The 27435-nt window shown below is 42.1% G+C and overlaps 2 protein-coding genes across 2 annotated transcripts in view; one reads left to right on the forward strand and one right to left on the reverse strand.

Moving 5' to 3' along the window:
• Positions 1-8299, reverse strand: part of RPA1 (replication protein A1) — a 115918-nt gene extending 107619 nt beyond the window's left edge. The window contains exons 1-2 of the mRNA XM_089657719.1: positions 8133-8299; positions 1376-1423 (exon numbers count right to left, since the gene is read on the reverse strand). Of these exons, the coding sequence (XP_089513845.1) occupies positions 1376-1423; positions 8133-8168 (84 nt within the window). The 5' untranslated portion in view covers positions 8169-8299. The remainder of the gene's footprint in view (positions 1-1375; positions 1424-8132) is intronic.
• Positions 8300-8411: 112 nt separating this feature from the next.
• SMYD4 (SET and MYND domain containing 4) overlaps positions 8412-27435 on the forward strand; it is a 91356-nt gene continuing 72332 nt past the window's right edge. The window contains exon 1 of the mRNA XM_089657713.1: positions 8412-8539. The gene's annotated coding sequence lies outside the window, so the exon portion shown is untranslated. The remainder of the gene's footprint in view (positions 8540-27435) is intronic.

Below are 27435 nucleotides of genomic sequence, written 5' to 3' on the forward strand. Positions count from 1 at the left end.
AAACTGACATGTCAACAATGTCAGTTTTACGGTTGCGTCACATTGGGGAGAATTCCCTTCCTGACCCATAACGAAAACAGGAAGTGAAAGGAGATCCCACCAAAGTGAGGACATTGCTGGTCGTCACCAGAACCAATTCCCCCATTAGAAGTTTTCCCCTTTGTTTGTTCTGGTATCAACCTAAAATTTGCTATTTTCTCCTACTTTCTTTTGAGTTTTGGATAGAGTGGAGAGGGCTTAGAACACCTGTTAGTTTCCATTGCCATCTGTGCCCGTTAGGGATATTGACTATTTGTTCTGTTTACTGTTCGGGTGCATTCACACCTGCGAATGCACCCTGCCGGAAATTACATGCGAGAACCCCAGTGGGTGTTGCTGCGATTAGCAATGGGATGCTGCCAGCTCTCCCAGCTAATCGCATATAATCTCCCATGCTGTGATCACATGCAAGTGATCAGCCCTGGACACAGACTGACCAATTGGGACACTAGTCCTGGTGACCCTTTAATCACACTGGGATCCCCTCACTTTGAAGGCAATTCTTCTCACTTACTGTTTTAGCTTTAGGACAGGAAGTGAAGGGAAATTTCTCCTACAGGACACATGGCAAAAAAATGACAGGGGACAACCCTAACTTACTCTATACAAAATGAAAAAAAACCTTTTACTTTAAGTGCCATCTTTGCAATCATCATATAACCAACGTACCAGTGTACATTAATGCACTTATAGTTGCACAGCCAATGGCAAATAAACTAATTCATTATTTTAACGAATGCACACACAAAACAAGTGTATACTTAGGACCTCAGGTCAGCCCACGTTTTGGCAGTCTTCAGATCAGCACCAATGTCTGCCCATTGAGATCTTAGATCAGCCCCAATACCTACATACCTTCAGGCTTAGATCCTTCCCAAACCCAAAAACATCTTTAGACTTCATATCAGCCCCATAACCAGCAGACCTCCACCACTCCATTTCCCATTCCCACCCTCCCGAAAATCTACTCCAACGCCAGCTCCAACACTGCACTCCCTCAATGAAATTTGCTCCAGTACTGCCACCCCCCTCCATCCAGTGCACACCAAATTGCTACTTTAGTGACCTTACTTATTTTTAGTGCTTTTCCTTCATTATCCAACCAGCAATTTGAGAGTTGGTTCTTCACCAAGCTGTTCCCTGCTGCTCACAATAGTTATGTGCGATAATAAGTGGAAGTATGAATCACAAAATTGGCTTAGCAGAATTACAAAACCTTTGCCAACAGCGCAGGTCACATATGTATTTCAACTGTGTTCAGCGGTTTACCCAACACAAAATTTTAATTTAATGATAGGTAAAAAAAAAAAAATCCAAATACTGGAGTAATACTTACAATGACTTGCAAAATAGGATGTAATGAAGTCTCCCCTTGCAAAATACTCTGTAATGTTTAAAAAAAGTAGATGTTATCATTTCTGAGCAAGTTAAAAAAAAAAAAAAAAGTAGCATTAGTAGCAGATAGTTACTGAAAACAATTATGAACTTTATACTAAAAAAAAAGTTTTATTAGTAAGTTGAATTGCTATGTTGCCCATAGATAGATCAAAATTCTTTGATTCCAGCAGGGACCGGCTGAATTTCATTCCATATATGACCATTTGCGCAGGACTGAGAAATAGTCACCTGTTTCCACATTGCTCCAAAGACACATTGCCAAATCTTGCACAGGCGTATACAGAGATCTGGCACTGGGTCTTTATTTATTGTTCTATGAATGGAGGATAGTTTTGCATCCTAGAATATCACATACCTGGAGGCATTACTACCGTCCATTAACATTTTCCCACTGGAATACCTCATATGGGAGGAGAGGCTTTGCTATCCTCCAAACATAGAGCAATATGTAAACAAAGTCATAGGGCCAGATCTCTGTCTGCACTGCACAAGCACAACATCTGGTATGCCTTGCACATGGTTCCGTGAATAAGGGAAGTATTGCCTCCTGGTATATGTGTGATGTCGGTATCCCAAAAGGCATTACTGTCCTCTAATCATTGGTGGTAGAGGCATTGTCTGTCCTGTATCTGCACGTATATAAGGGGTGAAGGGAATCTGCCTATGGGATAGCTCAAGTGGGTGTCCAAACACACCTGAGCTCATTACTACTGGAATATGTGATGTCCATAGCCCCAGAGGCAGCAGGAGACTGAAATGTCATTGTCGCCTAGATAAGAATGGAGGCAGAGACAAACAAAGAAAAAAACTAAATCAAAGATTTTGTAAGAGCGAGGGGGTTGAACTACCAAATCTATGTACTATGAGAACCTAACCAAATAGGCACACCTATCCACTACATACTTTTGTTAGATCTAAAGGCGGTCATATAATAAGATTGTAATGTGTGCTGAGCTTAAAGTAGAATTAAAGTGCAGCTTCACCCAAAGGGGAAGTTCCGCTTAAATGCTTTGTCTCCCGCTCCCCATTAAGGATTGGCACCTTTAGAGAGTGGGGGTGAAGCGGGTACCAAATTTGACAGGTACCCACTTCCGCTGCGATCGCCTAGAAATATGTCCTCCCCGTAGTCTTCTGGAATACACGACAGGTCCCAGGAGACTACGGGGCCCATTCACAAAGCGCAGCGTTTCTCGTGCATGCTCAGTGGGCATCTGGCTGTGAAGTCACAAGCGTCACAGCCAGGTGCCCACACTAGAGATGCCAGGGAGAGAAGACGGCCGGTGAAACCAGCGGTGGTGAGGACACAGCTGGATCAAGGGACAGGTGAGTGGCTGTATTTTAACCGGTTCCCACCCGGCCTCCGGGTGGACGTCATATGGTGTCCTTTCAAGCATGCGCAGTTTGCATGCCAGCAGAGCCGCGCAATCTGTCACTGACCGTGTACCTCGGACACGGCCGATGAAAGATCTGTGTACCGGCCCCATTGCCAGTACCATGTGACCAATCACAGCAGGTCACATGACAGTTGTATACAATGGATAGTTTCCTATCGTGCCATCCATTGTATACAAGTGTGGCTAGCTGTGAATGGTCAAAGCGATCACATGCACAAGCTGGGGCAGTAACAGCCCAGCTGTGTCATGTGATTAGCTGTGGCCAAATCACAGTTAAGTAAAAAAAAAAAATCCTGAATGAATCGATTTCATTCAGTTAAATGCTTGCTTATAGCAAAGTAATTCTTTGTTATAAGCAAATTGTGTAAAAAAAAAAAAAAAAAAAATTATTATATCACTTCCCCAAAGTAGTACAATGTTACTATGGTAACATTATACTACTTTGGTCATAGTGACATATGAATAAAAAAAAATCTTAAAAAGAAAAAATGTAATGAAAAATAAAAAAAAATTTTTTTTTCGTACTGTCACCAGTGTCCCTGATCACCACCATGCTAGTTATATGATGACACTGTACTGCACTGGTGACAGTATGTAAAAAAAAAAAGTGAAAATCTTTAATTCTTCATTTTTGAAAAATTATGACAAAAAAATTACAACTTCAAAAAACTCGCCATGGTTGTTATGAAATACGTTGGACTGTCTACTTTGCAAAAAGGGGTCATTTAGGGGATATCTGTACTGTTCTGACATTCTTGGACCTCAAGAAATTAGATTGGCCGTCAGTACTTCAGGATTGATCAATTTTCAGATCTATACCATAGTTTGTGAACTCTATAACTTTCCTACAGACTAAATAATAAATACTAATTTGGGTTATTTTCACCAAAGACATGTAGCAGAATACATCTCGGCCTAAATATATGAAGAACAATTGTTTATTCGAAAACTTTTATAACAGAAACAAAGGAAAACTTTTTCAAAATTTTTGGTCTTTTTTTGTTAATTTAGCAAAAAATAAAAAACCCCACTGGTGATTAAATACCACCAAAGAAAGCTCTAGTTGTGTGAAGAAAATGATAAAATTTTAGTTTGGGTACAGTGTTGTATGACCGCGCAATTGTCAAAGTGTGAGAGCGCTGAAACCTGAAAATTGGCCTGGGCAGGAAGGGGGTAAAAGTGCCCGGTATGGAAGTGGTTAAAAATCAGCATTTACAGTTTTTGTAGCTGCCGACTTTTTTTTTTCCAGCTGGAACTCTGCTTTAATGGCAATTTTTTTTCATTTTGGAGTTCCTCAACCTTTTTTCAGTCAAGGCACCCTTTAAAAATTATGGACAGTCTTGAGGCACCCCATTCTAAAATGTGAAAAGCTATTCTAACAGTTTTATATAATACAGCAACATCCACACATGTAGGACACCCAACATTAGAGGTGATTTATTATTTCAAAGCAAATACACTTCTGCACACTGGTACTGACTAGTATTCCAATGTTTCTCTTCTCCCTCAGTTTTTCTCTATCACTGAGCTAATGAGACCCCAGCACTGATAGAGAGGGGAAGCGGAGGGTCAAACTAGGATGCTGTGCAGGTAGCGGACATCCTCCTTATCAACAGATGATGTCATTGGTTGTCAGGACGCCGATGGCTAGGTCGTAATGGTGCACAATGAAAACCTGTGACTTTGTGTAACTAAAAGGTGGGCTTGTTCCTCCCGCTGACTTGAATACAAGTTTTGGGCAATTTTTAGACATTTTGCTAAGGCACCCCTTAGAGAACCCAAGGCACCCTGGTTGAGAAAGGCTGGTGTAAAGGAGGGATATAACTCCATCAGTTTTTTTTTGCTATCTGTGTTCCATTGGGGAGACTTCCCTGCACATAACTAAAACAGCGAGAGTAAATCCTTCCAAAGTGAGGGAATTCTGGGCTGTCACCATAACTAGTGTGCACATTAGAAGCTTCGCCCTCCATTACTTTTCTAGAGACCTCCCAAAAGTTGGGATTTTTTTTTACTTTGGGTGATAACGGAAAACAGGATAAACAAGGAGAGTAAATCTCCCTAACTGGGACACAGACAGCAATAAAAACTGACAGATGTTATAATCCATCTCTACTCTAAAAGGTTTTGCCTTTAGGTAGGGGAACACATCTCCAGGACAGCCCTCAGACATCACAGCTCCCCACAGATGTTCCTGCCAGGCCAGAGGAAACACGTAAGGAGTGGCTGGAGGCATCCTTTAAAATAATTTGTTGAGTTTCCCGTCACCTGTGGGAGCAGCCATGATCTCTCAGGTCCTGTCCTGAAAGACATCTTGGGAAATACAAGTTTTGCCTTTAGTTATACTCTAGCCCTGGTTCACATCGATGCGACTTCAGATGTGACATGCGATTTACAAATCGCACCTGAAGTAGCAGGTAATGTACTTCTATGGAACGTTATCAGTGTAATCTGAAGTAGCGCAATATGAAAAATAGTTCCTGCACTACTTTCTTCCAATTTCATTGCAACTTGCATTGACTTTTGTTAAATGAAGTTGCAGGCCGTAGTAAAATTGGAGGTAAAAAAAAAAAAAAAAATGCACTGATCTGCAGCTTTGACATCACGCTACTTCAAGCAAAGTAGCGTGATTTTAAAGTCGCATTTGGTGTGAAGCAGGGCTTAAAGCGGTATTAGGGCCGGTTCACACTATAGAAATGCAGTCCGGATGCATTTCGCATGCACGTTTTTGATGAGTTCCAGTTTATTTTTTCCCCTCTCTTTTTCTTCAATTTAAATAGGGACAGGTGCATTCCAGTGCATTTTTTATGTGTTTTACCTGTTCCAGTACAGTTCTGCGCAGAAAAAAATGCATGTTCTACTTTTTTTTTCTGCAACTGGAACGCATTGGAACTGCAAGTACTGATGTGAACTAGGACACTGACAACCATATAACATACTTTCTGTGCGTTCTGAATGTAGAAGAAAAAAAAAAAAAAAAAAAGTACCTGAAATGCATGTAGTGTGAATTGGCCCCTAAACCCAAAAACAAAGTGCTTACCAACCATTAGATGTGGTAGCTGCATTAGTTTTCTTTTCCTTAGGCTTTTTACCCTCTGTTTTCATCTGGTGATCTGGCTACTGTCACACCTCCTGTATTAAAGTGCCTCCACTCTGGATGAAGGAGCAACAGAGGCACCTTTGAACATCAGCTTTGTCAGTCTTGGGGGGGGGGGGGGGGGGTTGGATGAACTAGCAGATATAGATACTCTAAAGCTGGGTATACACATAAGGAAAGTTGGCTGGTTCAGCAGGAACTGATCGATTTTTGGTACATGTGTACTGCTGTCTGTTCCACAGAACTAATTTAATGACTGGCTTCTGTTAAACAGTCTTACTGGAAGACCAGCGTGCCGTCAATTCTTGCAGCCAATGCCTGCAAGTGCTGATCTGTGTATTCTAACCAGGATTGGGTGGGGGGGAATGGGGGAGAGGAATGTGGGTTGGGGTAGTCCCCTCTGTCAGAAAACAAACACAGTGGGGGAAATCCCTGCATCAACATTGCTAGTGTTGGTATAGGGATCAAGGATTTCCCCCCCATTCAACCCATTGGTTGAACAGCAAAACAAAAAAAACTCAGCACAGTGGCTAAATGGTTATAACTTCTGCCTGGCAGTACTAAGGTCATTGGTTCAAATCTCAACCACAGCACTGCCTGGAGTTTGCATGTTCTCCCTGTGCCTGCGTGGGTTTCCTCTGGGTACTCCGGTTTCCTTCCACACTCCAAAGACATGCTGATAGGTTAATTGGCTCCTGTTTAAATTGGCCCTAGGATGTGTATGTAGGTTAGGGACCTTACATTGTACACCCCTTGGGGACTGGGACTGATGTGAATGTAAAATATATATGTAAAGTGCTGTGTAAATTGAAGGCGCTATATAAGTACCTGAAATAAATGTATACCCAGATTAACAAATTGAAGCTAAACTCCAGCAGCTTAGTCTAGGTTCACATTTATGTGATTCCCGTGTGCCGCGTTTGAACGGGCAAAGCAACCCATTTGAGTGGGTTGATGCATCTGCGGGAAACAGTTTCCTGGAACTTTTTAAAAACCATAGCAGCATGGCAACTACATGGCGCAAAAGCACCTGAAAGTGCACTGCGTTTCTAGATGCATGGGTGGGGGCTCAGAAGTCATTAAGAGTTAACGGCACCCTGACACGTTTGCTACAGTGCGGCATGTTTTACCAGCTGGTGCGGGAATGAACACAATTTACATGCATTCCTGTACCAGCATAAGGGCTCATGTACACTGCAACTGATAAACTGACGTTCAGAAGCTGCTCTGAGTTTTTTTCAGCAGCCCCTGAACTCTCCCTAATGTTTTCCTCTGTGTCCATGTACACCGTCCTTTACAGACAGTGAGTTTACAGTCATTTTTTTGAACACACTAAACTTGCGTTCAGGAGTAGATTTTATCAGTGTTTCAAACGCTAAATGCTTGTAAACGCAGCTAACTGCGTTTATAAGCGTTAGCGTTTAGAAGTGTTTTTTAACTGTTCCATGTCCAGAGCCTGTTTTCATCATCAGAAATGCATGCAAAGCATTTTCCATGTATTCAAATGGACCCGGTACACCAGCACAGTCAGTTCCAGGTTTCGTGTGAAGGAACAAATGGTAGAACATGCTGCATTATACTCATGATGGGATCCATAGTGAATACAACCAGAAAAGACAGGTCATCTCAACACATACTGCTCTCTCTGCTTCTGCTCTCTCTATTTCTCACAAAATGTCTGAAATAGTTACTTTTTTACTGTTTTCAGTGCATTCTGGGCATTTTGGAAGGTTTCCTTATGTTCTCTTTAAAAAAAATGCTTCTAAACACAAACGCACTTAAATGCAGTATGCAAACACGGCTAAACTGACGTTTCTTAACCTACGTTTTCCAGCAGTTTCCATCAGTCAGAAGAGTTTTCCAAACACCCCGTATACATAAGTCCTTACTACTACATCTGCAGGACAGCTTGTTCAAGAAAAAACAGACTTACTGGCAGGATCAGCGGGTTAAAATAAAACTTAAAAAAAAAAAACCGAATGCCGCCATCACACCTAAAAATGTTTAAGCTGCAATATAATAAATGTTTACTTTTGGATACATAACCCCAGTGGTAGCACACTGGATTAATGCAACCTAGGAGACTGTCCAGCTGGCGAACTACAAGTCCCAGAGGACATCACCCTTCGCACAAAGGCCAGCCACACTCCCCTCCCCCAGTGTCAGAGCCCCCACAGACTTGTCTGGACAGATCTTCTTGCACTCACCGCAATGGAGCCCTCGCTGAGCTTAGGTAATGCCATACCGGCTGTGTATGTGAGAGGAGGAAGAAGCTGACACTTGTCTATACAGCACCGCTCTCAGCGCGCCAAGCTAACCCTGAACTGTCTGGCGCCAAATCCCACATCTGGTCACGTTGGACCATACAGTGAAGTGACGCAGCGGCAAAGCCTGGGTTTCCTGACGGCCATCTTTAGTCTTGGCAATATCCGTAACCAAGCGTCTTGTTGCGCACAGAGCGGCCCCACAGCCCTGTAGCTAGTTGCCCTCAGCAATGATGGCGGCAGCGGAATAAGCCCACCGGCATGTGATACTATGTGCTTATTGGAGCATCGCAGCGTGGGAGGGGAAATGTTTATCCACGTGACTCCAACTACAAGCGACAGGCAGAGAAGTGAGTATAATGTGTCAGTGCCCATGAATGAGGTTCGGGTATGGGTCAGGCACTGGCAGGGGCACTGGGGGTGGTCAGGAAATAATAGGTCTGGGTTAAGAATCAGTTGCTCAACAGTTAACAATTAGTCTTTCCTGGGTTGGAAATGTACAGGCAGAACCTTTAGATCTGAATGGAGGATGGCAGGCTTAAACTCATTCTTGGTTTTTTTGTGTTTGTCCCTTTGGGGAGATTTCCCTTTACTTCCTGTTCCCAGCGTGACAACAGGAAATCTCTCCAAAGTGAGGGGACCACCCTTGTAGAGGGATATCACTGGATCCTGTGTTGCTATTGGAAAAGATCTCCTGTTCTGGTGACAGCGGGGTTACCAGGAGTGGGGCTGCACAGTCAAGCTATTTCCAGTACATAGATATGACCTCAATGTATACAGCCTTGTTATGGCATGCGCTGAAAAAGAGGGCAGCATTCTGTACCTTTTTTTTTTTTAGTTCAGAAGGTGTGAGTATAGAGATGAGCTTGTGTGCCCTCCAAACTCTTCGCTAACTGAACTACCACATTTAGCTCCATGGAGCTGCAACACAGGTCATTCCCACCCTGCATATATCAATCACGTAGGGTCAGCAACAAGGTGAGAATGAAACTGTACAAACCGTATTGTAGATGCAGAGTATAAAAAGTTCCAGGAGACCAGCAACACTAATGCGTTTCAGTCAAACAAGACCTCAATCAACTATGATAGTAGAGAAACGGGGCAGCAGACAGAAATGACACTTACACCCCGGTCACACCGATCCTGACTTTGAAATCGTGCGATTTACAGTGAAGTCACACGATTTCAGAGTCGGATGTCATGCTGATTTGAGGTGCGATTTGCAAGACATCTGACACAGATGTCTATGCAAATCGTACCAAAAGTAGTACATGCACTACTTTAGAAATTGTTGTGACTCCGACCAAGTCGGAACCGCACCGATATGACTGCTGTAATTGTGGACAATAGAGTGCGACTTGGCATGGGATTGGCACGGGTGCACAAAATCGCATACAGTTGCAAGAAAAAGTATGTGAACCCCTTGGGATTACGTGGAGTTTTGCATGAATTGGGCATAAAATGTGCTCTGAAAGTCATCTAAGTCACAACAATAGAAGAACACAGTCTTCTGAACATAATACTACACAAACATTAGATGTTGCCATGGTTTAATTGCACATAACATGTAAACATTCGCAGTGCAGGGAGGAAAAAGTATGTGAACCTTTGGACTTAATAACTGGCTGACCCTCCTTTGGCAGCAATAACCTCAACCAAACGTTTCCTGTAGTTGCAGATCAGACCTGCACAACGATCTGGAGTAATTTTGGACCACTCCTCTTCACAAAACTGTTTCAGTGTAGCAATATTCTTGGGATGTCTGGTGTGAATCGCTCTCTTAAGGTCATGCCACAGCATTTCAATCGGGTTGAGGTCAGGACTCTGACTGGGCCACTCCAGAAGGTGTATTCTGTGCTGTTGCAGCCATTGTTTTGTTGAATTACTTGTATGCTTTGGGTTATTGTCCTGTTGCATCACCCATCCTCTGCGGAGCTTCAGTTGGCAGACAGATGGTCGTACGTTTTCCGGCAAAATGTCTTGATAAACTCTGGAATTAATTTTCCCATCAATGACAACAATCCGTCCAGGCCCTGAGGCAGCAAAGCAGCCCCAAACCATGATGCTCCCTCGGCCATGTTTTACAGTGGGGATGAGGTTTTGATGTTGGTGTGCTGTGCCTTTTTTTCTCCACACATAGTGTTGTGTGTTCTTCCCAAACAACTCAATCTTGGTTTCATCTGTCCACAGTATATTTTGCCAGTAGTGCTGTGGAACATCCAGGTGCTCTTTTGCAAACTTCAAACGTGCTGCAATATTCTTTTTGGACAGCAATGGCTTCCTCCGTGGTGTCCTCCCATGTACTCCATTCTTGTTTAATGTTTTCCTTATTGTAGATGTGTCAACAAAAATGTTAGCATGTGCCAGAGATTTCTGTAGGTCTTTAGCTGATACTCTGGGATTCTTCTTTACCTCATGCAGCATTCTGCGCTGTGCTCTTGCAGTCATTTTTACAGGACGACCACGGCTAGGGAGAGTAGCAACAGTGCTAAACTTTCTCTATTTGTAGACAGTCTGTCTTACCGTGGACACATGAACATCAAGGCTTTTGGAGATACTTTTGTAACCCTTTCCAGCTTCATGCAAGTCAACAATTCTTGATCGTAGCTCTTCTGAGAGCTCTTTTCTGCGAGGCATGGTTCACATCAGACCGTGTTTCTTGAAACCAGTAAACCCAAAACAGGTGTGTGTTTTTTAAGCACAGGACAGCTGTCAGCAACACATCCAATATCATCACACTGATTGGAGTCAAGGTTGGCTCACTCCTGGCTCCAATTAGCTCTGGGAGAAGTCATTAAGCTAGGGCCTCACATACGTTTTCCTCCCTGCACTGTGAATGTTTACATGTTATGTGCAATTAAACCATGGCAACATCTAATGTTTGTGTAGTATTATGTTCAGCAGACTGTGTTCTTCTATTGTTGTGACTTAGATGACGTTCAGAGCACATTTTATGCCCAATTCATGCAAAACTCCACGTAATCCCAAGGGGTTCACATACTTTTTCTTGCAACTGTATATATATACATGATTTTGCAGTTTTGGGTAGAAGGCACAGTCCGCCTTTCGCGGCCTCAGCTGTCAGTCACCATGTCCCAGCCGGTGATTCCCTGGTGATCTCTGAGTATTACCAATGGAGGAGAGACCTCTGTATAAACAACACAGATCTCTCCACTGTCAGCTCCTGCATACTGCTTTGTATGGCTCTGCATAGCAGAGCCATACAAAGCAGTGTGCTTACATCGTAAAGCACACACACAGCACAGTTAACCATTTGATCCACATGTTAACCCCTCCTGACCAGTGCAATTAGTACAGTATCAGTGCTTTTATTAGCACTGATCGCTGTATTGGTGTCACTGGGGATGTCAGTGATGCCAAGTCAGTTCTCTCCTGTGTCAGAATGCCCACCGCACTTCCCCTATAAGTCTTTGATCGCCACCAAAAATAAAATAAAAATTTAAAACAAAATTTAGAAAAATTATAATTTTTGGTTATAAACTAATTTGGTTTATTTTTTTTTACTAAAAAGATAGCCGAATATATTTTGGCCAAGATTTCTGAAGACAGATTATTTATTTGCAAAAGTTTATAAGAAAAACACTTTTTTTTTACTTTCAAGATATTTGGACTTTTTCATTTATATAGCAAAAAAATAAAAATCCCAGTGGTGAATAAATACCACCAAAATAAAGTTTTATCTGTCTCAAAAAATGCTAAAAAATTCATATGGGTAGAGTGTTGCATGACCGCACAATTGTCATTCAAAGTGTAATAATACTGAAAGCTGAAAATTGGCCTGGACAGGAAGGGGGTGAAAGTTTCCGGACTTGAAGTGGTTAATACACACAAGGCATTTGCCAAGCATCCTTAAGGCAAATGGGAGTACAAAATTTGTTTTTTTACTGATCTGAAATGAGATGCATTGTTGTCTATGAGACATTGCACACAGCTGAGTAAAGATCAGTAATACAGCGTTGAGCACAGAGCAGTAAAACAAAAACAGACACTTTTTCATTTGAGTGCAGTAATCTACTTGTGTGTTTACTTGTTTACACGAGTATAAATGAGTATATTACAATACTGGCAATGACCCTAGGTTCACACTTATGTGGAATTCAGTACGTTTTCCACTTTGCAGAAATGCACTACAGTCCATTTAACATGACTATGGATCTAGCTCACATTTGTGTGCTTTGAGCCAGTGCGTTTTCTGGAAAGGGTCAGGTACTTTTTTTTCCACAGCAGATTGCATTTTGTGTGTAATAGACTTCAATGGACCCGCATCAAAAACACAAGTGATGTTTTTTTTTATTTTTTGTTTTGTTGACTTTGATTATTATTATTATACTGAATTTATATAGCGCCAACAGTTTGCTCAGCGCTTTACAATATAAAGGGAGACAATACAGCAACGATACAGTTCAATACAAGAGGGATAGGAGAGCCCTGCTCCTTGGAGCTTACATTCTAAGAGGGAGGGGCTGGTGGTACAAAAGGTAATAACTGTGGGGAATTAACTGATACAAGGAATAGAAGATTCCGTTATTTGCTGAAGGCGGGATAGGCTTCCCTGAAGAGATCACTTAAAAGTGGGCAGAGTAGGCGATAGTCGGATAGATTGGGGTAGAGCGTTCCACAGGATGGGGGAGGCTCTGGAGACGTCCTGGAAATGAGCATGGGAGGAGGAGACATGGGAGCTAGAGATCAGGAGGTCATGCGAGGAGCGGAGAGGATGGTTTGAGTTATATATTTGAAGACAAGATTGGTGATGTAATTTGGGGCAGAGTTACAAATGGCTTTATATGTTATTGTTAATGTTTTGAATTTTATTCATTGGGCAATGGGAAGCCAGTGGAGGGATTGGCAGAGAGGTATTGTGTAGGGCAAAAGGGAATGGGGGCCTGGGTATGTCCCAATATGAAGAAATACTATCTAACGGTGATACTATCATGTATAATAGAATGGACATTTAATGCACAAGGGAAAGGTTGGGTGAACATGGAAGGGATTTTGAGTAGGGCACAGTTAGGGAAGATGGTGTGGGTACCACATAAATTTCACACATTAGATGTGAATATCAGCTCACTAACAAAGATAGTTTTACATGGTTGGGATAGGTTGTATAAGCAAAAAGGATGGAAATATAACTCGCTTATGACTCCCCTGGGGGGGATTGGAGTATTTCACCCCAGGGAAGGAGAACAGTTCTGGGAAATGGCTTAAAGATAAAAATGCAAGTTTGAAGGATATATTGAACAAAGGGAAATTGCACACTTTTTTAGATTTAAAGAAGAAAGATGATTTATTTTTCACATTAGAGTGGCGGTATTGTCAATTAAGTCACTTTGTTTCAATGCTCCCACAACCATTGAGGACTGAGGAGGATCTGTATCCATTTGAAAAACTGGTAAACTTAACTACAGTTCCTAGACAAATTACCTCTAGGATCTATAGGATTCTTTTGGACATGGAGAGTACCAATCCTCCTCGGTTCTTGGGAAAATGGGAACAGGAACTTGGCATAGAACTAACTGAACAGCAAAGGAATAAAATATTCAAATTAACAGTTGGGGTGATGAATATGAGTACAGTCGAAATTAATTATAGATGTCTGGCGAGATGGTATATTATACCGAGTAAGGTACATAAACAAGTGAATGTTTCACTGTTGTGTTGGAGAGGTTGTGGGGGAAAGGGAAAAATGGGACACATGCTGGGACTGCTCGAATATACAAGACTATTGGAAGGGAATAATACAACTTATCCAGGAAATATGTGGAATTACGGTACAGAGAGATCCATGGATGTCTGTTTTATAAACTCGAGCCTTCAATAAACTTGTTTAGGAATAGGGTACTATAGAATTTAATCAGTGTGGCTAAGGGCTTGATTCCCAAGTTTTGGCAAGTCCCAGAGCCACCAAGAATAAATGATTGGATAAACAGAGTGGAAAATATTTATAGGATGGAGGAGTTATATCATACTGAAACGGACAAAATAGATAAATTTAGGAAAATGTGGAGTAGTTGCTTAAATTTTAAAATATCTAAAAAATATCTGGAATTAGTTGGAGTCTAGGTGGAAAACATTAGAGAAAGTCTTACGGAGATCCCGAGAGAAAGAATGGATGTAGGATGGAGGGGTATAGATATGGATAGAAAATCATGAGAGAGGATAGACCGGAAGTAAGAGGATGTGGACTGGGGTATGTGGAGGGTGGGAGGGCGGAATGAAGGGTGGGGAATGGGAAAATGTGTTGCAAAGGGAACTTGTGTATTGGTGATGTACTTGTGATTTGTATTTCCTTCTTATTTTTTATGTATTAGATGTTCTTTTTTGTACCAGAAAAATTAAATAAATACAATTTAAAAACGAAATGTTGGGGTTAAGGACTAACACTACTTTGATGCTACTTGAGTGCCAGAGAGTGTAAAGTCACATCAAAGTTGCACTACATGAACAGAACTATTATACTTTTCTATTAGCAAAATAAAAAGCAAAGTTGCACCCATCCAAAGTTGTATCAAAGTTGAACTCACATGGCATCAAAGTCAGTACTTTCATATTGGTAAAAAGAAAAGCATTAAAAATGCACTGTGAAATTGCACAATCCGCAATCTGCATAGATGTAAACCAACCTGAAGAAGAATTTTACTCTCCTATACGCTTACAGACCTTTACTCGCCTATATACAATATTTAGGTCTTAACACATATTTTGTCCCCTTGCACATGGGCCTCACAAGTTCCTGAGTAAACATCAGTAAATTATGACACCCGCGTGTAAAGGTACTAAAGCTTCAAAAAAACATCACTGAAGCATCAAAAACGCCTCAAAAAAGCGTGTTGAAGCGGTGGGCGGTTTAATGTGTGTTGAATTTGAAGCAAGTATAAATGAGCCCTTAGTGCTTTGGATTTAGACTTACTATAGAGGGATATGCTTTGTTCAGATTTCATGTCTGAGGTTTACCTCATATGTGGTGTCCTTATAGCAGTATTATACTTACTACACTGTTGCTTATAGTGGTGTTCTGTCATTTATTTATGTTTTGGTAGCTGAAACAAAGCTTAAAAATGGCATGAGAATAACTCCATTACATCAGTGGGGGACATCATGTCAATTCTATCTTGGGTAGAGAACTCATTTTACAAAATTGTCACTATGCTGTCTTGTGTACTGTCTCCCATTATATTGTAAAGCGCTGAGCAAACTGTTGGCGCTATATAAATACTGTATAATAATAATGAATGTATGTCTTCCTATAGCCCTTCAACCAAATGGCCCTCAAAATTTCCACTAGCCCGCTCGCATTGGGCGAGTGGAAATATGGTGGGGGCAAGCAGTGCCGGGACTAGGGGTATGTGAGAGGGGTGGCGGTGGGGGCAGTGACAAGCAGCTATCTCCTGTATGGCTTTCTATGAAGCAGCTGAAAGCCAAGAGAGGGAGTGGAGAAGAGCGGCTTCAAGCTGTTTCACTGAAAGACATGCAGGAGATCGCTGTTTGTCACTGCCCCCACTGCTGCACCGAACATTCCATTTCTTTCTGGGCCCCCACCCCCTCACTGTGTGCTCCTCAGTGCCCAGCCCCTCACCCCAATCCTCTGCACCAATAGGAGAAGAGGGGAGAGAGGCTGGATCTGCTCTGCATGTGAGTCTGACCTCCCTTCCTTCCACCCCTCCCTTCCACTTCTCCCTTTGTCCCTTCCATCCGCCCTTCCCTTCATTCCTTCCTCCCTCCCTCCCTTCCCTTCATTCCTTCCTCCCTCCATTCCTTCCACCCCTCCCTCCCTGCCTTCTTTCCTTCCACCCCAATCTTCCTTCGTTCCACCCCTCCCTGCCTTCCTTCCACCCCTCCCTTCCTTCCTTCTACCCCTCCTTCCACCCTTCCTTCCCACCCCTTCATTTTTTATTGATTCCACCCCTCCCTTCCCTTCCACCCCTCCCTTCCCTTCCACCTCTCCCTTCCACTCCTCCCTCCCTTCCTTCCTTCCATCCACCCACCCCTCCCTTCCTTCCACCCCTCTCTTTCTTCCACCCACCCCTCCCTTCCACCTCTCACTTCGTCCCTTCCATCCAAACTTCCCTTCCTTCGTTCCTTCCTTCCCACCCTCCCTTCCTTCCACCCCTTCCCTTCCGTCCACCCCTTCCCTTCCTTCCACCCCTTCATCTCTTCCCTTCCTTCCACCCCTTCCTCTCTTCCCTTCCTTCTTTCCTTCCACCCCAACCTTCCTTCATTTCACCACCTCCCATCCTTCCACCCCTCCCTTCCTTACTTCCACCTTTACCTCCCTGCCTTCCTTACACTCCTCCCTTCCTTTCTTCTTCCACCCTTCCTTCCCACCTCTTCTTTCTTTCTTGCTTCCACCCCTACTTCCATTCTACCCCTCCTTCCCTCCCTTCCTTCCACCCCTCCTTCCCTTTCTTCCTTCCACCCCTCCTTCCCTTTCTTCCTTCCACCCCTCCTTCCCTCTCTTCTTTCCTTCCATTTCCTTTCTTCCCTTCCTTCATTCAAAATGTAATAGTGCCATGTCATGTGATAATTTACGAGTGCTTGTTTAGGGATGACATTAAGGGATGGGTGGGACAACTGGTGTTGAGTAACTCTTAAGTCCTGGGTAGTAACTCAGGACTTGAAATTTTGAGTCCTGCAAATGGGCATTGCAGACAAGACAATTTTAAACAATTTTTAAAAAAAATACAAGATCCACTTGAAAGAGGTACTCATACAGCACATAAGAATGACCTGATGTGATTTATCACACCCAGAGTCTGGTACAGACTTCAGAACCTAGCTCTAAAGGGGGGAAAAGTTACAATTGTATATTATACATGTCTTTAAAACGAGAATTGCTTTCTTAGAAGATGGAACTCCCAATGTGCACTGCAAGGTGCAAATTTTCCAGGGTACCAGGACCCTGTATTTATGTCTGCCCGCTATACAAGCTGTGGGTGATGTCATCAGGAGCCACACACATATGAATGAATATGATATCAATGATATGTAATTGAATGTATCCATTGGAGGAAAATGGAGGGGTACTAGACAATAGATAAACTATTAGGGTGGCTGCTACCTGGCACAGCTGGGAGAACAAATTTAACAATACCCAGAGACCCCCATACAGAATGATGAGTAGATACAGGCCATTGGAAAGTGAAGATAGATTTTGAACACATACACGATGCATTTCATAATTAAGTGGCTCATTAATTACATTATTTAGGGCTTAGGCCTCATGCACACAGGGCATTTTTGCAGCCACTTTTAGGGGTGTCAGGCAGTTTTTTTTTTTTTTGTTTTTTTTTACTGCTTCTAAAGGGCCCTCTATGTTAACCTATGTGTCCACACACACATAGACTTTTAGTAGCAGTAGCGTTCATCAGTAGGAACAAAAAAAAACAGGGCCAGTGTATCCAGGAGCAGCAGTGTTTTGACAGAAAAAACGACGCGGCTAAATGAGTTTAAACGCTAGTAGCATTTAGTGCTTGAGCATTAATTCATTTCAGTGGCTAGAATAAATTATCATTCTTGCCAATGAAATTAACGCCCAAGTGCTTGACGCTTGTAAAGGTGTCTAAACGCTTGTAAAAGCATTAGATACCTTTAGAGGCCTCAAAGCATTTTTCCTGTGTACATCAGGCCTTAAAGTGGTTGTAAAGGTTGAAGGTTTTGTACCTTCGTGCATTATATGCGTTAAATGTTCTGCCCCGGAACTAGCATTTTTCACTGTAGCACCCAATGGAAGCATCAGCTGTGCTAGCTATCAACGGTCCTCACTCCCCACTTCCCTCACTTCCCTTAAAAAAATTATGTGAAAAGCATTTGCTTGTATAGGAGAAAATTTGCAAGTGCCGAGTGGCAGAGGTAGGTGCTTAGTTATTAAAATTGAGGGCAGCATCTTGATTTGACGTGAAGTATATCTAGTGTAGATAATGACATGCTCTTAAGCATCTCCTCAACAGTACAGTACACTAAAATAGCGTAATTGAAAGCTTGTTAGTTCCTCAGTTAACATTAGTGATCTTAGTTTCTTTGCAGTTGCCAGTAAAGAGATGACTAATTAGCACGGGGAAAGCCACCGTGTGTCAGTGTTATTATTATTCCAGTTCTACTTCTATATCTAAAATTGGAAAACTTTTCACTGGAGTTCTACTTAACATGACCTGCCTTTTGCCAATGCTGAGCAGCAGCTTCATTTATTTGCCGCCCTATCCAGCTGCATATACTCACTTTTCCTTTTATTTGCCTACCTCCCAAATTTAACCACCAGGAGCAATAACAGCTACCTGGTACTTCCTAATATGGGAAGCAAGCAGCTCTCTTCCCTTGCTACCAATTGACTACTTTAATACTTAGTGATTTTTTACATGGTTCATGGAGACAGTCCTTAGTCCTGTAGCTTACATAGGTCTCCCTATTTTTACTAGAGCCTTAACACATGCCTGTGGGATTCTTGGAGAAGTTGGATGGGCACTAGTTCCCGGGTCCCATGCCGAGCAACTGCCTTGCTGCTTAATAAATATACAGTGCCTTGAAGAAGTATTCATACCCCTTGAAATTTTCCACATTTTGTCATGTTACAACCAAAAACGTAAATGTATTTTATTGGGATTTTATGTGATAGACCAACACAAATGACACATAATTATGAAGTGGAAGGAAAATGATAGTTTTCAAAATTTTTTACAAATAAATATCTGAAAAGTGTGGCATGCATTTGTATTCAATCCCCTTTATTTTGATACCCCCAACTAAAATCTAGTGGAACCACTTGCCTTCAGATGTCACCTTATTTTAAATACAGTCCACCTGTGTACAATTTAACCTCATTATAAATATAGCTGTTCTGTGAAGCCCTCAGAGGTTTGTTAGAGAACATTAGTGAACAAACAGCATCGTAAAGGATAAGGAACACACCAGACAGGTCAGCGATAAAGTTGTGGAGAAGTTTAAAGCAGGGTTAGGCTATAAAAAAAATCCCACGTTTTGAACATTTCACTGAGCACTGTTCAATCCATCATCCGAAAATTGTAAAAGTATGGTACAATTGCAAACCTACCAAGACATGGCTGTCCACCTAAACTGACAGGCCGGGCAAGGAGAGCATTAATCAGAGAAGCAGCCAAAAAGCCCATGGTAACTCTGGAGGAGCTGCAGAGATCCACAGCTCAAGTGGGAGAATCTGTCCACAGGACAACTATTAGTCATGCACTTCACAAATCTGGCCTTTATGTAAGAGTGGCAAGAAGAAAGGCTTTGTTGAAAGCCATAAGAAGTCCCGCTTGCAATTTGCGAGAAGCAATGTGGGGTACACAGCAAACATGTGGAAGAAGGTGCTCTGGTCAGATGAGACCAAAATTGAACTTTTTGGCCTAAAAGCAAAGCGCTATGTGTGGCGGAAAACTAACACTGCACATCACCCTGAACACACTATCCCCATCATGAAACATGGTGGTGGCAGCATCATGCGGGGATGCTTTTCTTCAGCAGGGACAGGGAAGCTGGACAGAGTTGATGGGAAGATGGATGGAGCCAAATACAGGGCAATCTTAGAAGAAAACCTGTTAGAGTCTGCAGAAGACTTGAGACTGGGGCAGAGGTTAACTATCCAGCAGGACAACAACCCTAGACATACAGCCAGACCTACAATGTAATGGTTTAGATCAAAGCATATTAATGTATTAGAAGGACCCAGTCAAAGTCCAGACCTAAATCCAATTGAGACTCTGTGGCAAGACTTAAAAATTGCTGTTCACAGTTCTCCATCCAATCTGACAGAGCTTGAGCTATTTTGCAAAGTAGAATAGGCAAAAATGTCACTCTCTAGATGTGCAAAACTGGTAGAGACATCCCAAAAAGACTTGCAGCTGCAATCGCAGCGAAAGGTGGTTCTACAAAGTATTGACTCAGGGAGGCTGAATACAAATGCACGCCACACTTTTCAGATATTTATTTGTAAAAAAATTTGAAAACCATTTATCATTTTCCTTCCACTTCTGTGCCACTTTGTGTTGGTCTATTACATAAAATCCCAATAAAATACTAGTGGTGCACCAAAATGAAAATTCTGCTGCTGAAACCAAAAATTCAGGATGCACTTGGCCAAAAACCGAAATAGACAGTTTTTAAAAATTAATATATTTTTCAGACACAATTTTTTGGGAAAAAAAATACACTTTAATGATTTAAAAAAAAAAATCCACAATGTATACCCCAATTTTTTTGTAAACTATGAAGATGATATGCCGAGTAAATAGATACCCAGCATGTCATTCTTTAAAATTGCGCACGCTTGTGAATGGTGTGAAACTATGGTGCTTAAAAATCTCAATGGGTGACACTTTAAACTGGTAACCTGTAGAAATTTGTAAAGTTATAGAGGAGGTCTAGCACTATAATTGTTGCTCCTGTTCTGACATTTGTGGCGATACCTCACGTGTGGTTTGAACACCGTTTACATATGTGGGCGTGGCCTACGTATGCATTCACCACTACGCAGGGGGATGGGGGCACTTTAAACTTTATTTTAAAAAAAACAATTCTACACTGTCCCTTTACAAAAAAAATTTCAAAATCACTTTTATTCCTATCACAAGGAATGCATGCATCCCTTGTGATAGAAATAAGTAGTGACAGGTCCTCTTTATGGAGAGATATGGGTTCACATCTCTCCTCTACAATGTAAAGCATTGATCTAGTGCGTTAAAAAAAAATGGCCGTCTTTACAAGGCGCTGGAACCGGAAGTGATGTTGCTCCAGTCCTCCAAGGGCATAGAGAAGAGTCGAGGCCATCTTTCCTTCACTGATCTCTATGCCCAGCGCCAGGATCGTTCAATGGTTTCTCAAGTAAGGCTGAGAACCACTGAGTGGCGGCAGTGAGCGGAGTTATTTTCGGCACCTGTACTGGTGTTTATTTTCATATCGGCCAAAGTCCAATAGGGGCATTTTGATACGTTTTGGGAACTGAAATTTCGGTGCAGCCCTTCTTATGTTACAATGTTTTTGGTTGTAACATAAGAAAATGTGGAAAATTTCAAGGGGTATGAATACTTTTTCAAGGCACTGTAGGAGGTCTCTCACTCGACAAGGGTGCCATTCAGAAAACCAAAACTGACATGGACAGTTTTTAAAAGAGATTTGATTTTTTCCATTTTTTTTTGGATATGTTTTATAGCATAAAATGTAAAAAAAATTTGTTCTTTTGTGCTCTCTTTCATAGCACAAAAAATGAAAAACCCAGTGATGATCACGTACCACCAGAGAAAGCCTTGCTTACGGCAAACAAATAATATAAATTTAATGTACAGTGTGGCATGAATGTGCAATTGTCAGGTAGCCTCCCTGACGGCATTCCCTAGTGTAGCTCGGGGTAAAGTTTCAGTACCAAAAGCGGTAACCCCGAGCTACACTCGGGAATACCATGCTACTCTGCTCCGGCATCTGTTCTTCACTTACCTTGTCCTGCGCTCCTGCGATGTCCCTCCTGCAGTGTCCCCGGCAATGTAATCCGGCGGATGCCGGCATCTTTCATTTGGGTTCTGTCCCCTGCGAGCGTCGGGACGTACGGGGACGGAACTGGCGGGAAATTTGAAAATGAAAAAAAGTGACATTCACTAAATACACTAAAATCACATAGTATAACAATACTGTATCAAACCATTTCACATACATTTTGTCCCTAGAGCTTTGTCCTGTCCCCTGCCTGCATTTTTACTGTTCTTTCTGCCTGGAAACTGAGAAACGTCCATGGCGTCCAAAAAGCGTCCCTTTTAGGTCAAAATCGGTTTTAGACCAGCTAGAGAACAGCGATAGTAAATCAGAACCACTTGCAGAATTGAGTGATAATGATTCGTGGGGAAATTCGTCATCAGGCACTGAAAACGATTTTGTGGCTTTGCTCAGTGATGTCCGAACTTGGTGCTATATTTCAAATTTCAGTGTTTTTGGTTTGATTATATTATTGAATTAAATGTATTATTATTATACTATTATTTTTTATGATTATTTATTAAATTATAATTTATGATTTCGTGTTTCAAATTTTATCATACCCGGGATGTTTACTAGACTTTTTTGGACAGATTTCAGTGAGTTATTCCTAAAAATTACAGGCCTACAATAAAAGAACATATTTCCATGCAAAAAAATGTACCGCTTTGAGCACAGAAATATGGACATAATCAGACCGCTAGGGAGGTTAAAGTAATGCAGCGCTATATAGCAAAATATGACCTGGTCATAAAGGGGGTAAATCTTCCAGAGGTCAAGTGGCTAAATTTAAAAAGCACTACCATGTGGTCAGTAAATAACAATGCTCTTTTTCTAAATAGCATGAATAATCACTCAGTGTTGTATGTACTGTATGCATGTATTTTATTCTTTGTCATTTAATTCTAAACTTTCCAAAGGTGAGGTATGCAACATAATGCAGTTGGAAAGATCTCCAGCTGATATTCTCTGTCTCACCTATATCATATAATGTATGTAGGTCTTATTGAGGAGAGACCCAGCCTGTTCTCCCAGAGCTAGCCCCTTAAATGTGCTGTAAGCCATCACCTGGCGGCGCAACCACTACCACTGGGCACACGAAACTGTGAAGGCCAGCGGTGCAGCCACTACCACTGGGCATGCGCAACTTCAAAGCCAAGGCATCCTCTTTGCCCTGAAGGAGGAGGGGACAGTGCGGCCCACGGCTCTCAAGTGAGAACGGGGCAGGGCGGAACCAGGATGTCACAGCCCCAACTTCTGCATGGAACAGCATGTGGTGAGCATCTTGTGAGCAAAGGCGTAAAACCCGCAGCCTACAGCAATCAATCCTGTGAACATTCAGTGCGTAAAATGCCTAATCCTGGATAATCGACACTTAACCTGTCGTAAAATTGCACAAGAGACAAATCTTTCTGTAAGAACGATGAACACAATGATGACAAAGTGAAACAGGCTGTCTTAGAATGGTTCAGATGTACTGACAAATCTTTCTATGCTGAAGCTTTCCAGGCATTAGTTAAATGCTGTGATAAGTGTATAAATGTAGTAAGGGAGTATAAATGCAGTTTCCACTCCTTGAAGTTTGTTTTTATTTTATAAACTCAAAAGTCCCAGTTTGACTTGAACCCCCCTCGTATAATGTGTGCAGTGCACACAGGCCCAAAGAGGTATGCAATCCACTGTGCACCAACTGCAAAGATTTTGGATGTGCTCCACACTGTTTACCAGCACTTACAGATTGCCCTGGTGCAATATGCAGAGTGGCAGTAGTATGCGGGTTACTGGAATGCTCTCTGCATTCCAGCACCTGGTGTTAGAAGAAGCCTCTGTCCTGCATCCATTTGGACAGTGGCAGAGGGGAAGAAGGGTGCAAGCTACTTTGTGGTGCATGGTGTCCTATTGGACAACTCACATCTCAATCAGAGCTGTTTCTGATTCCTGGAAGTGACTTCCAGAGTGAAAAGAGTGTTACAATAGTGTCAGCATGCTCTGGCATGCACAGTCACTATGGGACTGTAGGACAGGAAAGTGGTGAATTATGTTTCTTCACAGAGTGTCTCACCAGGCTACCAGGGAATATAAGGGGTACCTTCCAGCCAACCACTGACCACCTACAATAGAGAAGGGGGGAGGGATAATTGTTCCATCCACTGATCACCAATGCTAAGGGAGGTTATTGTTGACCACTGGGGTGGTCTGAATGCTTAATAAATGTTGATAAATAGTCACTGACTGTATTATAAAATTCTTCTTTAAAGCTGAACTCCAGGAATTCACTTTGTAAAACAAGATGCATGCCACCTCTGGATTTATCTCTTTTATTTACATCTAGTAGTTTTATGTATCTCTAGGAGGATAGCTATGGCTACACTCCATGGCGCTGAAAGGAGAGACACTGTCTTCCCCCCTCCCACCACCGCACTAGCATGGTGGTTATAAGAGGGGGTTAAGATTGGGGGGACAAACTCAATGGTTGGAGGAGGTGATGGGTGTCAGATGGGGTGTTTAGGAGAGTGGATGGGGGGGGCTTAGTAGTTAGAGGAAGGGTTTGGGATGTGTTGCATTCGCAGTGGTTGGTACAGAGAGTAGGGATTAGGGGAGGGTTTGGGAATGTGGGTCAGGCACAGTGATTTGGGGAGGGGAGAGTTGGATGTCAGGCATAATGGTTAGGGGGCATAGCTGGGAAATGAGAACAGATGTGGTGGTTAGGGAGGGGATTGGGACTAAGGTGGTCAGGTGTGGTGGGTAGAGAAGAATGAGGATATTGGGGTGGACAGGAAAGGGTTGGGAAGGTTTAGTGCAGTGGTTAGGGGAGCAGATGAGGTTCAGAAACAGTGGCTAGAAGGGGGAGTGGGGATGGGGTTAAGTGAGGGGGTTGGTGAAGGGGGTGGGTGTGGGATGGGGGGGTCATGTGTAGTAGTGAGGAAAGGGGGGTAGAGATCAGATTCAGTGGATAAGGAAGGGATGAGAAAGGGGGTCAGGTGCGGTAGTATGGGGAGGGAATAAAATGCAGTGGTTTAGATACAAATAAAATTGTAGCGTATTACCACTGTGCCTCTTTATGCGTCTTACTATGTGGTGTTATGTTCACTACACAATTAAATATTTATGTGCTCAATAAAGATCCTTTTATTACTGCAATAATATCCAATAGAACAATCTCATGCACTTTCATATATTATATACAACAGATTAACAAAAATAACTTATTGTCTATAACACCACAAACATGTTGTGTAAATCATGTAAAAATGTCCCATCAACTAAATTACTTCAATTGTGCCTTCTCCAAAGTTGTGAATAAGACGCATTCTTTAGTCTTTCGCATGCATCAATTTCACAAGTGAGTCCCACCACCAGTCATACTGTAATGTCACCTGAACATGTAGACCTGTTATTACAAACAATAGGTCAACTGCACCTTCCCCTTTAAGGGGGTCTATTTCCAGGTATCCTCCTGGTAACTTTCCTTTCTAGAGATCTCACCACTGGTTCCTGTATAAATATATACACTCACAAAATAGCAGGGCATAACTTTAGAAGCTTACCACGATAACTGGGTACAGTTGTCCCCTTAAGGCTTAAACCTCAGCATCATCTAGTAGCAGCAATCTGGCGGCACTTCCTGGTTGACGCAATGACATCATAGACCCCATCTTATCTCTGGGTCTCAGTAGTCCCGGACATGTGGGTTCAATCAGTAGTTTCAAAGTGGTACATAGAGTTCCAAATCCTACCCCCTCCCGACTTTCTTGTATCAATCCTGCCAAAATCTATCCATAGACCTGAAAATTTTTTAAAGTGCCCAGAACGATCTCTGTCCCAGGGAGTAGTTGTTCCAGTACATCTAAAGGATAGGTTCAAAAGATTCTCCTTTACAGTAAAAAGCCAATGAGGGTGTTCATCCTATCCTTGAACTAAAATCCATAAACAAACTCCTTCAAATTTCACATGGAATTCACTAGGTCAATCATTGCCTCTCTGAGACAAATGAAATACTTGGCATGCATAGATATCCAAAATGCCTACTTGTCATTTCCAGTTTGTCACTTCCATTTGGCCTATCTTCTGCACCCAGAATGATTACTAAAGTGCTGGCACCCCTTGTGACCCTACTAAGAACAAAGGGCATCCAGGTCATAGGGTATCTTGTTGACCTTCTGAAGGACTCATCTCCCTTCCAACTATTTACAAACGTTCAAAAGACAATTCAGATGCTTTCAGGCCTTTGATTGATCAACTTCCAAAAATCAGTTCTCCAACAGTCTCTTTACCTAGAATGCTGGGCCTAATTGTAGACTTAGCTCAGGCAAAAGTCTGTTTTCTAAAAAAAAAACCTACTCTCTCAGACTGTCGTTGATTAGCTGCATCATCGGCTACAGTAGCTGAGGAATGATAGCTGTAAAACAGGAAGTGACAAAATCATAGTCTCTTCCAGGTACATTATTTACAGAGAAAATTAAGGAACAGGTGTTCCTTGATCTCCTCTGTATCTAACTATTCCAGTCATTTACCACAGTCCCAGCTCCCCAGAGGAATGGGGAAGCCCAGGAACCACCACGGGTGGGGAGGGACTTGGGGGCCTTTCTCACTACCATAAAAGTGAACATGTGATTATGAAGCTGCAGCCAAGAGCTGGTTTCAACCACTTCAAGTACATATTATTTTAAAATGTCCAAAGGACCTGAAGTGGTTAAATACACTTGTCATTGGAGCAATCTGTGGGCTGTCAGGGCCAAACTCCTGAAAATGATCTTCTGTTATGAGAACCCCCTGGCTTCAGTACTTTTTGATGAATTGATCCATAAAGTCAAACGTCTTTATCTTAAAATGTTCTGGGTAAATGAAGCAGAAAGTATTAAATCTAGTGGGTAAGTCAGTCAAGTAGCATTTTCAACAGGAGAGATTAGTAATAACAGCCTCCATATTTCTCTCATGACAAGGCTCCTTTAAAGTGGAACTTTACTCGCAAAATATACCAACCAACCTCCTTATTCGCAACGTACACTAAGATCTGCATGCTCAGCTCTGTGTACAATGTCACATGAAATGAATAAACTCCCACGCGTGTGTGAAAGTTATATCACCCCAGCCCAGCCAATCAAGATGGATGAAAATCCAAATCCAGAAAAAGACCATCTGAAGATGTCAGTTGCTGGCGAGTGAGCTCATGGATACATCACTGAAGTGGAGGTGAGTATAATTCTGCTTTAATGTAGAAATCAGTAACCAATTAGACAGTATACAAGCCGGAAGGCGGTAAAGAAGGGGATGTTTTTTTCCACCAGCTGATATTTTTTTTAGGTTTGCTGTTTTCCTAGTACTTTGATTACCTATCCCTGAATTAAATTACATTGCTCCTAAATGTAATATAAACTGTTATGTCGGAAATTTGGCTCACAATAATATACGTTTGTAACCTGTACTGGGAAAGTATGGCAAACAACATTGCAAAACTCTGTTTCTGAAATTACTATTTCCCTAACTATCAAGCACAATACATAAATCATTGACCTAGAGGAAATATATAGATTAGAAGCGCTGACTTTTTTGATCTGCATGCTTGTCCCAGATTAGTGTCTCAGAATGTGTTAGGTTCTCCAGGCAACTCACATTTTAAGAAGTAATGATAGCCTTCACATTTGGATCCTAAATTCTAGTAGCTCTTTAATTGGTGGAATTCTGTGCTGTAATCTGTTTCTCCACACCAAAACTAACTAGTGCTGAGAGCATTGAGCTCCTGGGGCATGGTGTT

Source organism: Staurois parvus, unplaced genomic scaffold (genome assembly GCF_062004578.1).
Source record: "Staurois parvus isolate SC_StPar_1 unplaced genomic scaffold, SC_StPar_1.0 ptg000029l, whole genome shotgun sequence".
NCBI lineage: Eukaryota > Metazoa > Chordata > Amphibia > Anura > Ranidae > Staurois > Staurois parvus.